The sequence below is a fragment of the Lolium perenne genome, chromosome 6, assembly GCF_019359855.2.
Source record: "Lolium perenne isolate Kyuss_39 chromosome 6, Kyuss_2.0, whole genome shotgun sequence".
Classification (NCBI taxonomy): Eukaryota; Viridiplantae; Streptophyta; class Magnoliopsida; order Poales; family Poaceae; genus Lolium; species Lolium perenne.
In genome coordinates this window covers 139742884-139757162 of record NC_067249.2, presented here as the reverse complement: position 1 = coordinate 139757162, position 14279 = coordinate 139742884, and the positions used below count along the sequence as shown (strand labels likewise).

At 41.7% G+C, this 14279-nt stretch overlaps 1 protein-coding gene and 1 long non-coding RNA gene across 22 annotated transcripts; one reads left to right on the top strand and one right to left on the bottom strand.

The window, feature by feature from the left end:
• Window positions 1–328: 328 nt before the first annotated feature.
• On the bottom strand, window positions 329–7856 carry LOC127326417 (uncharacterized). 20 transcript variants are annotated; one of them, XR_007867809.2, is made up of 7 exons: window positions 7381–7856; window positions 5216–6096; window positions 5020–5090; window positions 3692–3754; window positions 3497–3588; window positions 2540–3127; window positions 334–2381 (listed from the first exon to the last, which is right to left on the bottom strand). It is a non-coding gene; the product is annotated as an uncharacterized lncRNA (long non-coding RNA). The 20 variants fall into 20 exon arrangements; XR_007867805.2 differs by having other exon boundaries at window positions 3692–5332; window positions 5666–5779; window positions 5990–6096; XR_007867810.2 differs by having other exon boundaries at window positions 3692–5090; window positions 5216–5332; window positions 5990–6096.
• Window positions 7857–9074: 1218 nt separating this feature from the next.
• On the top strand, window positions 9075–12749 carry LOC127326410 (uncharacterized). Of its 2 annotated transcripts, none has more exons than XM_051353269.2 (8): window positions 9075–9192; window positions 9420–9651; window positions 10299–10370; window positions 10936–11000; window positions 11134–11290; window positions 11539–11619; window positions 11774–11863; window positions 12454–12749. In XM_051353269.2, exons 2-8 carry the CDS (start codon window positions 9466–9468, stop codon window positions 12568–12570), a joined length of 768 nt encoding a protein of 255 aa, XP_051209229.1. In that variant the 5' UTR covers window positions 9075–9192; window positions 9420–9465; the 3' UTR covers window positions 12571–12749. The 2 variants fall into 2 exon arrangements, with proteins under 2 accessions (XP_051209229.1, XP_051209230.1); XM_051353270.2 differs by having other exon boundaries at window positions 9181–9240.
• The last annotated feature ends 1530 nt before the right edge of the window (window positions 12750–14279 follow it).

Here is a 14279-nt window from a genome sequence, read left to right as displayed (position 1 = left end):
TGTAATCAAAGTACCTTTCCGGTATAAGTGATTTACATGATCTCATGGTCATAAGGACTAGGTAACTATGTATCGAAAGCTTATAGCAAATAACTTAATGACGAGATCTTATGCTACGCTTAATTGGGTGTGTCCATTACATCATTCATATAATGATATAACCTTGTTATTAATAACATCCAATGTTCATGATTATGAAACTAATCATCCATTAATCAACAAGCTAGTTTAAGAGGCATACTAGGGACTTCTTGTTGTCTACATATCACACATGTACTAATGTTTCGGTTAATACAATTATAGCATGATATATAAACATTTATCATAAACATAAAGATATAAATAATAACCACTTTATTATTGCCTCTAGGGCATATCTCCTTCAGTCCCTATCGCCGGAGCTGTTCAAGGTGGTGGAGGTCTCTGCTGCACGCTCTCCCGGCCTGTCGTGGTGGCGAGGAGGAAAGCGGTGGCGGACCTGCTACTATCCAAGGTCAGGATCGACGGCAGCTACATGTGAGGTGCTACATGTGTTTCTTCGAGCTCAATCACGAGGATGACTTTCTTGCCCCCGCGCTCTTCTGCCGGCATGGTGGCATCAACTCAACCTCCGGTGTGGAGGCCTCTCCTCCAAGCGGCTGGAGCTCGCCGCCAAGCTTCCACCAAGTGGTTTGTCCCCGGTGGTTCCTTAGTGTCCAGCGGCGACGAAGCTTCATCGGATTCGGGCGTTCAAGCATTTGCGCCCAGTTCCTCGGCGGCGACGCCTTGAGGATGCCGACGACTGGTGGCGGCGGAGTCCAGGGACCTAATTGCGTTTCTACTTTTTGTTCCAGGGTGCTCTTTGTAACTTTAGAGGGCCTTTCTTCAAATTTCTAGTTTCTCAGTGCGAGGGATGCCAAAGGGCCTCTATGTAATTTGTACCCGCCACGTGTGTGTTGAATGAAATCCTGTGGGGCCTTCTAGGCCCTTTACTTATTAAAAAAAATGGTTTTTCATGTTATGAGTTGAACTTTTCTTAGAAACCTGCAACTAGTAGCCTATTTTTGAAACTAGATTTTGATGTGCGCCTTGGCGCACGACCCCGTAAAACTTATGCCAATGTTCATTTATATACATTTGTGAACATCGATAATAAGCAAGAACTAAATAAAGAGTGAATAATTATGCATTTTTTTAACAGGGAAGAATTATCAGTTGACGAAGAGGAGCTAGAGAAAAATTATCAGCTAACGAAGAGAGCAACATAACACAACATATCATGTATCTTGCAGTCTTGCATCAGTCCGTCGCTTTTCCTGGATAGTCCTCGACGCAGCCATGTGATGGTGGCCACTATTTTACCTCTCAACCATGTGAGTACGTCTCGTACTTATGGTTGGGCTTCATCATCACCTCAAGGATGATTTTTTTTAGAATCTCAATAACTTGCATGATACAGGTGTGAATCTTATGAGAATGCCAGCACATATATGCGAATGAAATTTGAAAGAGAAGTCTACGGCAGCACCAAAAACATGCAAGATAAAATACATAGAGATTCAAAATAACAACCGGCAAAGAAATTCTCACAGTAGACATACCATAGCCTGAAATATCAATAGAAGAGCTTAACCTTCTGTGTTCCCGGATTATGAGCAAACTGGCCCCCCAGCTGAATATTTGATGAAATCGGATCTTAAAGCTTACCAAGAATGTGCAAGAGAATAATTAATTAAGCAGAAATCTGCACTATATATAGGCGTCCAACACGCATTGAATCTTGGAAGATGGTAGTTTCCCTAGTCAAGGCAAATGAAATAATACATGATTATTAAGATTACAATAGATAATTCAATACTGTAAAGCAACCATTTGTATGTACTTACACAAATACATAAGATCAGTTATGTTTGTAATAAGCCACGAGTACCCCCTATGTGAGTTCAGAGGACAAAAATACAGATACTTCCTTGTAATATGCATATTCTGGTAGAAAAGGTAGCAAATGCAAAGAAGGATTTTACCTTAAACTCATGTCCATCAATTGGCAGCAAGATCAGAGTCCGCAATCTGTGATGCCATGGTCCAAACAACAGTAACCTGCATGCCGCAATACACTTATCATCATGCTTTATGATAGATCAATGGCTCTAAACTGAACCTGAAAAGAAGAAGTGCATATATAAGCCATCAAACAAACTATTTTGCTGATAATATGATGTACTACAAAACAATGATAAAATATATTCATGCTCTGTAGTATAAAAAACATCAGGGGCTAGAGGAAACCAATTGATAGGTGTGGAGGTTACTGGTCCTGTGCGCGGCATGGAACGTTTCCGATTGCCATTTTTCATTATCCATCAGAAAGGAAATTTATAGGAAAATCTATGCATATCTTCCTGTAGACAATAAAACCTCTTTTCTGTCACAACTTTCTCTCGATAGGGTAAGAAAATATCAGTTTATTCATTAAAATCACAAATAACCAAACTTTGCAAGAGGATAAAACTGTGGACAATCACTTCCTGCTGCAAACATGTGAAGAAAAAGAGCTCACCTTGCTGATGTAACCATAGATCCATAAGGATGAACGTTTCCATGTCTCATAAGCATATCATCGAACAGTTTGTCTGCAACAATATATCTACATCAGAACACACACATACACATAAAAAAGGAGAGCGGCTTGTGATAAATTAGAGACAAAAGGAGCATCAGCACTTCCATGAGGGAGAGAGGACCAAGCAACAACTCATCTAGGAAGGCAGAGGAAGCGGCGAGAGGACCCGAAGGATGGCGGCGATGGCGCCTTGGATGGCCTCTGGTAGCCAACACTCCTCCCCTGCTCCAGGACGATGGCGGCAACGACCAGGTCCACGGCAAAAGCGCCATGGTTGGGAGAGGATGCAGGAAGGGAAGAAACTTGGCGTGGGAGGAGGAGGGCATGGAGATTGGAACATGATAAATTATTCACAACATACATCTTTGAGATTGTACCAATGCATATAAACCAATGTTTGAGATTGGAATAAGAGAATCCTCTTGAGGCAAGTACAATCCAGTGAGAAAACATACATGTTTTGGCGTTGATCTTTGCTCCTTTCCCATGGTTTGAGCAACAATAGCTTCATGCTCATCTCCACCTCTGCATAAAAAATATGTAAGTAGTTAGTAGTAGTTAGTAGTGAGATCTACCTAGAACATGCATAATAGAAAAGATGATTGTTAAAACATATGTAAGTAGCAGAATCATATCGAGAAATATATTGCTCCTCGTGCTAATTTACAGAGCTAATAAAGCATACATATATATATATATATTAGATATACTATATTTCTATAATCTTGGGAAGGGGAAGAAATCACATGCTATCTGCAATTGGAACATCAATATTCAGTAACTTTAGTGTGGCCATGTTCAATTTTTCAGTTATAGTTCTTTCACTGCCATCCTACGAAAAAGGAAAATAAGATCAAAATAAAAAGAAACCAGCCTGATCTCCTACGGCCATACCTTGCCAGCACCTCGCCATAATCTCCTATGGCTACGCACATCGCCATGATCTTCAGCCAAGCGCATTAATGTGGTCCTGCCATTCTCTGGACCTGCAACAATTGGATTTGTAGGCTACTTATATGTCTAGAGGAATGTTTTATGCCTCTGCGAAAATTTCAAAACAAATCAGGATTAATATGAGTAAATAACAACCTCGAAACAACTTGCATGGCTGCCTTTTTTGGTGAGACAAAACCAAGCGCTTTGTAACTGAACCTGAAACGATTCAGAAACTAAATTCCATGAAGAACAGACAAAATAAATGCTAAGTAGGTGCTGCAATACATTTTCATTATCAAGTACATGTGCAGTCTGGTAGGTCTCCCTCTCCTAAAAAATAACAAAACAATAACAGTTGCATGGCAATAGATTACATCAAGTCAGCATTTTATTTTGCATTGACGGAAGCATAGTTATGTAAAACAATCAGTCTTTAGACTGGACACATTTAACATTTATTGGCTTGAAGATAAAAACACCAAGCCCTGATAAAAAACTCTAACGGATAATGTGGAGATAAACACTACGTGTAACAACTTTGCATATTTAATCATTTGAAATGCATCAAACTTAGTTGCCGTATGTGTGATACATAATTCAGCCCGATGGCATCTATTGCTACTTTCTTTCTGACCTTGTCAGAAAAATGTTCTGCGTATGCCGGAAGCCCCCAAGCCCTGATAAAAAACTCTAACGGATAATGTGGCGATAAACACTACGCGTAACAACTTTGCATATTTAATCATTTGAAATGCATCAAACTTAGTTGCCGTATGTGTGATACATAATTCAGCCCGATGGCATCTATTGCTAGTTTCTTTCTGACCTTGTCAGAAAAATGTTCTGTGTATGCCGGAAGCCCGGAAAACATACTGGCAATAAAGATATCCAACAACTCTATGGACTAAACACTGATATGTATGCCCGACCAGTAACAAATATGGTGCAATAGAGAATAAGTAAGTAACTTTCTCAGATAGTAGCATCACATTTTCTAGGAGACCAAGCTTGTAAACATTTAGCATATTTTTACAACACCAATTGAACATACATACTATGCAAATGAAAAGGGAATCAGTATGGTATAACTAAAAGACGAAATGCAGTAGTGGGGCTTAAATGCAGATAACTGCAGAAACATGGCTTAGGAGAATATACAAATCTAATAGAAAACAAATGAAGAGGAAAGAGAAATTAGAATAGCATATGGAGGAGAATAGTTATAGTCTTGGTACACAAATTATAGTTTGACTAATGAAACATGAAGAGAAACACAATTAGAAGACTGAGGGGCAACAACATAGGATAATGTGTCCTGAGCCCATAAGTTTGACAGGGAGTAATGGCAATCTTGGAGCATATGCCCAAAACAACGATAGGACAAACATAGACTGAAAGAAACAGTACATTCTTCTACCTATACACTGATCTGCCATCAAATATACGAAAGATCATATTGAAAGTTAAAAGAAGCCAATAACCTCCTTCATCTCCCCCTTGCTTCGATTTATGCAGATGAAAACATCCAATAATGAAATAATTCGAAGTTTGGCTGAAACATATTGTTGTAGGTGAGAACAAATATTTTTGGTGAGCTCTAACGCCAAATTTCTGCAGTGTGTTCTACAACAGATCAAAACCAGTTGCAGTAAAGAAAATAAAGCTATAAATACTTACGTAGAAGTTTAAAATCAATTTGAGAGTCTTTAACCTGCGCATAGACAAAATTCACTGAGCATAACATGATCCAAATTGCCCAACTGGTGTACTGTTACCGAACATGAAAACTTGAATCTGTTATTGACAGGAAAATGTTAGTATCATATCAAAAGCATAGAATGTTTTCCATGTAGTGCAGATTTGCTAGAAGTAAATGCATTGGATTACTATCAATATCACAAAACTTAAACCTTGCATGTCCTTGCCGTTCAAAATTTCTATCTACAAGCTGCATTTAAAGCCTCGTGTTCAGTTATCAAGAGTTGAATACACAATATTAAACACATAGCTTGGATATAAAACAGAAGAAACATTGCAGATAGTGATAGGTGAGGGAGCAACACCGAGGCTTTCATACATTAGAAAAAAAGGTTTTCAAGTAGAAACTTGCATGAAAAAGTGAACAACCTTACTAAAGAAAATGTTTCCAACATTGGGCGACCTGTCGCCGCACGGTTGGCTTAGATGAGGGAGAGAGATAAAACCTTTTCATGCAAGTTGTTCACTTTCTCATTTTCAAGACTGCAAGAATAAAAAAGTGAACAACCTCACTAAAGAAAATGTTTCAAGACTGCAAGAATATAAAATATTACATCAAAATAAATGAAGGATAACTTTTTGAGACCTGAGATAGATTAAGAAACTACATCTAAAAAGCCTAAAAAGAGAAGCCCAACTTTGAACCATAATTGCCTCATAAACTATAAGCCAATAAGTCATGGCCATACGTACCTTTAGTTTATATGAAGTGTCCTAGCAGCTTCTCCAATCTTTGTGATGATTCCTTTTAGAGCGCACGGTGAGGTCAATCATGTCTTGTTTTGCTCCTACCACAGAATCTGTAGAGTTAAGCACATTGCAATGAGATATAGTATCTACAAGAAATCACAAGAATTAAGGAGGCAAATAATATTGAGAAAACCGACCATGAGCTGAAGTACAAATAAAAGAGTGTCATCAGTGAAAAGACAATGGGGAAAATAAGTGAATGTGTTATTGTTTCTTAAGACCTTCTTGATTTAGATAAAAAAGTAAGAGGTTCTAGCTAAGATAACAAATAAATTCATAGTGTCACTATAGAATCTACAAATCTTGTCCTAATATTCAGTACAAAAAACGCTGAATCAGCGGCAACTGAATGTAAAAGAAAAGTGACAGTATTGTGCAATTTACATAACAGATAGTCTTTCCTCACATGCCAACAATGTTATCCAGCCATATGCTCGTTTATATGGCCAAATATACAAACCCGGAGAAATTAAACAATGTCAAACAATGTCATAAGAGAGGAAGAGAGAGAGGATAGGAGTACAAGGATAGAGCACGCGAGAGATGCGGAGGTACAATGCAAGCGGCGTCGATGAGGAGAGATGGAAATCGGGATAGCTAGTGTGTTGTCGGGCGAAGCGAGCCCTGATTGGTTCGCCTGGTTTGCCTACTCTCAGGGCACCGTCAGAATAGAATTACCGTTCCTTAACTGGGGTTTTTTGATAGCTCAAATAACTACTAATACTGTACTATTAATTAATATTCCCAGAACAAAAGAACTCTTGCCAGATAAGGCTGTGGCAACAATTTGGATCAATGTACATTTGCAGTCGCAGGAATCAAAATTTGCAAAAATACATGGCAAGTGATTGATGCAAAACAGCAGCATTTGTGTGCACACAACATCTATTATCATATTTCACAAAAAAAAAATCACCAAAGTATATTCCTTCCACAACATACTTCATGATCTGATGCCCTCATCATAGAACACGGAGAACTAAATCACTAATTCCACACAGATTTGCCGAATGCTATATATCAACAACAAACCAACAAGAACCTATCTAGGCCCGCATACTTTCCTCTTAAGCATTTAATCAAACACGTCCCCTGCTTTTAAGTTCTAAACAAAGATGCCCAACAAGCAAGGAAGAAACGCCCACTCGAATGTCCCAAATCGTACTTTAATGTCCCAAATCGTACTGGATATGAACTATAGCAGTCCAATCTTGAGGGCAGCAACAAGAACCAGCCGGTAGAACCCCTACGTACGCCAAACATCGCAAAGGAAAAGGGGATCGAGTGCGTACGGACGAGTTCATACGCAGATAAATTACAAAGGCGAGGGTCACCTGTGCGAGGCCGGTGATGAGTCCGCGGAACTTGGGGTGGACGCCGGCGTGGTACTTGAGGCAGCTGGAGATGGGGTTGTGCAGCGTCCAGGCGTGCTCACCGCCGATGACGTCCAGGCGCGCCTTTGATGCCGTCGTCCAGGCGCGCCTTCGCTGCCGTCGTTGCCGCATCACCCACGCGCGCGCCGTCTGCAGTCGCGCGCTCGATGTCGCCGCCGTAGTCGCTGCCGTCGCCCAGGCACACGCTTGCCGCCGCTGTTTCCAGTCGCGCGCTCGCCGCCGCAGTCGCCGCCGTCGCCCAGGCGCGCGCTCGCCCTCGCCGTCGTCGCCCAGGCGCACCTTCGCCGCCGCCGTCTTCAGGCACGAGCTCGCCGTCGCCCAGGCGCGCCTAGGCGCGTGGTCGCCGCCGCCGCTGCTGCCATGTTCTTCCCGGTTGGAGATGGGGCGTGGGAACGAGAGGGGATTGGGGAGAGGGAGGCGCACGGGATTGGGTGAGATAGGGTTTCGGCCGGCGCGGCGAAGATATTTTGCACGCTAGCTCGCCACCAACGAAGCCGTAGACACTGACGTGTGGACCTGCCCGAACCGTAGGACCCAAACGCAGCCAGATGCGGGTAGACAACGGCCAGTGCATGGCTTTCGCTAGCACGCTGCTGCCAGATATGGACGACTGAGATCGAATGCTGGCCAGGCACAGTAAAAATCCGACGGTTCACGTGCTTCATTCGCTGTAAATCCCCCTATGGGGGGCATCGTTTATACCTTTAGATGAGTTGCACATTTTCCAAGAAATATGCAACTAGCAGCCGATTTAATTTTTTCAGAACAAGTTAAACTTTTCTCACGAAATGAAATGTGCAACTTCAATCGCTTTTTTTTTCCTTTACAAGTTAAAATTTTCTCAAGAAAATGCAAGTATCAGGTGGTTCCCGAAATAAGTTGTACATTTCTCAAAAAAAATTCAAGTAACAATTGAGTTGTACGCTTCTCAAGAAATAAGCAAAAAAAATTGACAACCAAAATGACGGGCTTGAGATGCTAAATGGCCATGCGCCCATGCTCACTATACCGAGTGGCATTAGGGCTGGACAAAAAGCTCGAAACTCGGCGAGTTAAACGAGTGCTCGTTTGCTCGACTCGTTTGAACTCGCTCGTTTTGTTAACGAGCCGAGCTGAGCAGTAGTTTTTGCTCGTTAAGATTAACGAGCTAAACAATCGAACCGGCTATGTTCGTGAGCTACTCGTTAAGATCAGTAACAAGCTAGGCTTCACCAGTATTGACTGCGAGTCACTTTAGTTATCTCAAATATTTAGCAGTAAGGGACCAAGCAAAATAGTGCTCTTTAACCATGCTTGAAACTCCTATAGTAGGATCTAAAAACCTATGCTTCCGCTCTTCCGCCCCAGGCAATGCACACATATTTTCTCTGCATTGCATCCTTAACGATCCTTAATGAGTTGCTCGCGATCGTAAGAACATAACGAGTCGAGCCGAATAATGATTTCAGCTCGTTATTCTTAACGAGCTTAACGATTCGAGCCTTAACGATCACGAGCTTAACGAGCCAAGTTTTAACGATCCGAGCAGCTCGTTAATCCTCCACAGACTGATAAAAGAACCTAGCCCACCTTTGTGGGAACCACAAGTCAGTAACGGAGATTACGCCGTTTTCTTTCTTGCGTTGGGGGCACCCCGTGAGGGCTAAACGGCGAACGGCCGGCGCCGTCACTGGGCGAGGGATAAAACACCGCGCGTCTGCTCGCCAAGAAAACCTGGGGATATTTGGAAGAGCAGTGACTGGAGACACTGAGGTAAAAGCCCCCTTTGTAGTATCCTCTCCATTTCCTTTCTGTTCGCTGGTAATCTCCGCATATCTTTCTTTTTTCTCGATTTTCCAAGAGTCGTCCGCCTGGATTTGGCCTTGGTTCAGTCCCCATCGGAGTTTCTAGGGTTTTAGCCCTCGGTTCTTCCTGCAATTCGTCTGATCTGCGGCAAGACTGCCTATTTTTGACGATTCTGAGGGTTTGGTGGATTGCAGGTATCGAATTCCTCCAGAAATTGGAGCTTTGGAGTAGTTTACTCGGATGGGGGATCATGTTGCGGTGGATGTCGGGGGGCTCATAGCGTCCCGCGCCGGTGAGGCAGTGGGGCTGCCGTCCTGCGGGAAGGAAGTGGCGGCGCTGATTGGGATGGTGGAGTGCCGCATCTGCCAAGAGGAGGACCTGCCCAAGAATCTTGAGAGTCCCTGTGCTTGCAACGGCAGCCTAAAGGTGCATGCTTCCTGCTCTGAACTAGGCTTCTGCTTGCAGTTCAGCTTGCTAATGTTGTTTTCTCTTCAAAATTCTATTGATCTTGGTACATAATAATGAATTTAGGCTGTCAAACAATGTGAAATGTTCACAAGAAATGAATACCAATGCAGTTGGATTTAAAGCTAATTGGTAGCTCATGCCATATGAACACGCCATTGGTATATTGTGGCGTGCCTTTTAGATGCATCTATATGTTAGGTGGGGTGCCTCTTGAGTTTTTATGATATAATCTTCGTTGTTGCTTTGCCTCCTCATAGTTGCAGGGCAAAGTAGTTAGGTGAAGTAATGATGGTATGGCTGAATAGGTGCATGTTTGGGTTGTCATATTGTTGCTTAAAGAGTCGGGCATCCTTTTTTCTGCATGTTGATAGCTACTTGCAACAAGCTTATGGATGAAGTCATAATGACTAGCTATCTTGTGTGAGTAGCCTTTAACTGAAGGCACTTTTAGTCATTCTCAGTGGACAAATGATATAACTGCTCACCTAAATGTATCCCATATCCTTGCTAGCATTTATGTGAAGGATGCAGTGTGTGTTTATGAGGGCCTTTACATTCAGTTACATATGTTGGCTAAATGTTGTTTACAACATTTTATTGCGCAGTATGCTCACAGGGAGTGTGTGCAGCGATGGTGTAATGAAAAGGGGGACATAATCTGTGAAATATGCCATGAGGTAAGCCACTGTTGCATCTTTAGTTCCTTTTGTGGGTGCAATGATAATAATACATTTCCTATTTTGCCATTCCTGTTCCCCAAGCCCTCATGCTAGGTTCACACGTATTTTGTACGAGTTCTCTTTGCATGTAAAATTGGTTCATCTAGCATACATTATGTGCTATATCCTATGTGATCCCTTAGCGTAGTATTTTAACTCTGTCGCTCTAAATCAGATCTTTGGCCTTCTCCCCCTACTTTTTTATTTCAGCAAAAGTTTAGCAAGCTGGGAATTCGTATATTTTATTTCTAATTATTATTTGCACACCAGGCATTCGTAACTAGTACAGAAAAACTACCATTAATACAAGTGTGATCATCCATATCTGCATATGCATCATGACTCATTCTAAAAAAAATGGCGTTAAAGATTTTTCTAGAGAATTTAGTGATTCTTTTAAAGATTTCTTTTTCCAAATGTCTTTGCATAGTAGTACTATTCAGTATTCATGTTTCCTTTGTGGATTTACCGTCAACTTTGTTGCTGGGAATCAGATTATAAGTTTTTATTCTTTGTTGGTCAGTCGTACAAGCCTGGTTACACCGCCCCACCCCGGATACAGCACGATGAGACTACTATAGAGATAAGGTTGGTATAATCATTCTTGAACTGATCTTTTGTCATCTTCTTAATATTTTGTCAGCAGTTTGCAATTTATTCCTAAAGCATAAAGTTATTTTGATATCGTATGTGTCATTTCTATATTTTTTTTTTGTACTAGTGGCAATTGGTCCATCTCTGGCAATCATCTGGAATTACATGATCCTCGAATCTTGGCCATGGCGGCTGCTCAGCACCATTTACTTGAAGATGAGTATGATCAATATACCACAACAAACAATAACGCTGCTGCCTTTTGCCGCTCAATATTTCTGATTGTAAGTATTTCATAAGATGACAATTTTTGCTTTGAAAATGTGCACTTTTTTTTCTATTTTTGTAAATCTGTGATATGCAGTTGAGTCCCTTGACCTGGCCTTACCTGGTCAACCAGACAACTCAGAAAGATCTTTTTCTTGCTTATTTCTTTGTAATGTTCAGTATGTTGTCCTTCCTTTTATTAATGTTGCATTGGCACAATGTTATATTGGGTGATAGTTGATATTTCCTTGATCTGTTTATCCAGCTAATGGCTCTTCTGCTCTTGAGGCACACACTAACCATCACTAGCAGCGATGATGAAGATGATGCGTCTGCTATTTTCTCGGTATATATTAGATTTTTAATGCACTACTTACTATTGCCTGTTGCTGTTATCAATTTAGACTAGTTCTAATCTTTGTGGCTAGCATTTGGCTCACATCGGATGTTGTGTGTTTAGTCCTTAGCTGTACATTTGTCTAATTGTTGATCTTTGACAGTTATTCCTTTTGAGGGCGGCTGGATTTCTTTTACCATGCTACATCATGGCTTGGGCTATTAGTATCATGCAGCGTCAGAGACAAAGACAGGTTGGTGGCTGATGCAAATGCTTTTGTTCTATAGAAGGTTCATAAATTAAGCTTTGGTTTCTTAGTATCTATAAAATCACGTGGACGTGTATTTACTGTTGTTCCTTTGACTACGCACATACTCTACTTTGAAGTTGGGACTTGGTGCAGTTTGATCCTTACTAATCAGACATGATATCTGGCATGTTTGGTTCCGTACCAAATATTTGGCTGGCCAAAACTTGGTTGAGGTTTTGGTTGCCCATGAGTTGGCCCACATTGGGAAAAAATGGAGCAAAGTGGGCAAAGAACCATTGGCATACCAAAAATTTGGCAACCATCCAAACAACGAGCAATTTTTTTATCATAGCCAAAAATTTGGCAGAGTGAGTTTTGGCCACCATCCAAACATACTTGATGTTGCTATGTCAGGAAACAAATATGTTACCTAGCTGGTTAGCTTACGAGTAGTTCAGTACCCGCGATTGCATAGGTTTGAAACTGGAATACTATGTTTTTTTTAAAAAAATAGTCAACACCATTATCTGGAAACTCTTGATTGTCCTTGTTTTCAATATGGTTATTAACGGTTTACATTGTTTGGTGAATAGGAAGAAGAAATGCTATTACCAACAGAAGTGGCAATCATTCTCCATCCGAATGGGACGATGCAGTTCACCGTCTCACCTGAAATTCCTGCCTCACCTCGTCTGGAACCAGCCCAGTAGAAATTTATCAGAGCAGGCTCATTTTGTACAAGATATGATGGGCCTTAGCATCTGCGGTTCAGGTGGACGGAATCAAGCTGTTTCTGTGATGGGATTTCAGAATCCCTTGTACATAAAGATATAGTGTTCTCTTTCAGTAACTGAATACAGGCTGAATTAACTAGAGTTATATCGTGTTAGCCCAAATGGTTTAAGATTAGGTTCGTCATGTCCCTAATACTCCTGATCAAGTTTAAGAAAAATAATGCTGCTGCTTATCAAATACAGAAATTGGCGTAGTATAGTAGATGTACTTCAAACGGCAATGTAACATGCAAAGTAGTACTCCGTCCGTTCCATAGATCTTATTGTGGTTTTGATTCTAATTTGAACATGATGACTGCGGTTTTGGAACTCTGCCGGCTAGCAACCACCATCCCTACTGAGCTTGACCCTACGGAAGTCACAAGCTTTGAGTAAAAGCTCCAGGCCTCCTTGTGACCCTCACCGTAGAGGATCTAGAGGTTGAGGACTGATTTGGCACGGAAGGCACCGGAGATGGACATGTGATGGACTATTGAAAGAGCTTGACCCTGCGGCAGTCACCAGCTCCGAGTGAAAGCTCCAGGCCTCCTTGTGAGTTGTGACCTTCCTGTAGACTCGTAAAGGATCTAGAGGTTGAGGACTAATGTAGATCTAGGGCTGCCCTAGCTGGACAGACGGTTTGCGGACGCCCCTTGCCTAGCTGGACGGACGGTTGAAAGAAGTCCCTCAAACGGACCAGAAGCAGCTTACGGGTGCTGAAGCATTGTTGGTGAGCTCCCCTTGCTACTGTCTGTTTCCGGAACTACAACGTGAGCCTCCTGGAATGGACCTTGAAAGAGGAGATAAAGGGACCCCTGCCAACTTAGGCATGGTTTCGGCATAAATATTCCATTGCAAAATAAACATGTGGTAGTGAATGTTTCCTTGTTAAGAACTATCGCAAAAACATGAAAATAGTACCCGATGACATGAAAACTTATTCAGTGTACACTCAGAAAGTTTCACCGTAAAAACAAACAATGAAAGCTCAGCAGTGAGAGATGCGTTCGATATTCAAGAAAACTCACTTTCCCTGCCAACGGCAAGAACTGTACTTATGAACTCAACATGATTACTCAGCACATAGTACCCTGTAGTTGATATCTGTTTGCCATAGTTACGGAGAACCAGACGAGCCATATCACTGCAACCTTTTCATTTCCTTTTGGGCCTTTTGGGGTTGTTCTCTTTGTAAACTCTCCCTTAATTAATGGAATTGGGCAAGGCTTTTGCCCTCTTTTCAAAAAAAAAAAAAATTCCTTGCATTAATACAAAACCTCTCTTCATTTGTATGATTTACATCGCGATGTATACACATTGCCACACCCTTGCAGGTTCTCCCCATGACTATACAGGTAATCCGTTCGTATGGTAAGAGGACTGGACATTTCGTGGAACAACTCAGATCCATACAAGAAACACAAAAAGCACTAGAAGAAGTCAAAACACTCCAAAGGATGTTAGTCTGAAGATCATGTAACCTTAGCATTTGTTGTGAATCGGATCGGAACCTCTTCGGACACGCCGCTTGCTCATTCTGTCGGGGTCGAACACCGTAGGGGGGGAGGAGCTCGTGGTTGGAGTGTGCTTCTCCGGCACATCAAATCTTTTAGCAGTAGCGGCAGCTTCTCCCTCTGCAAGCTCTC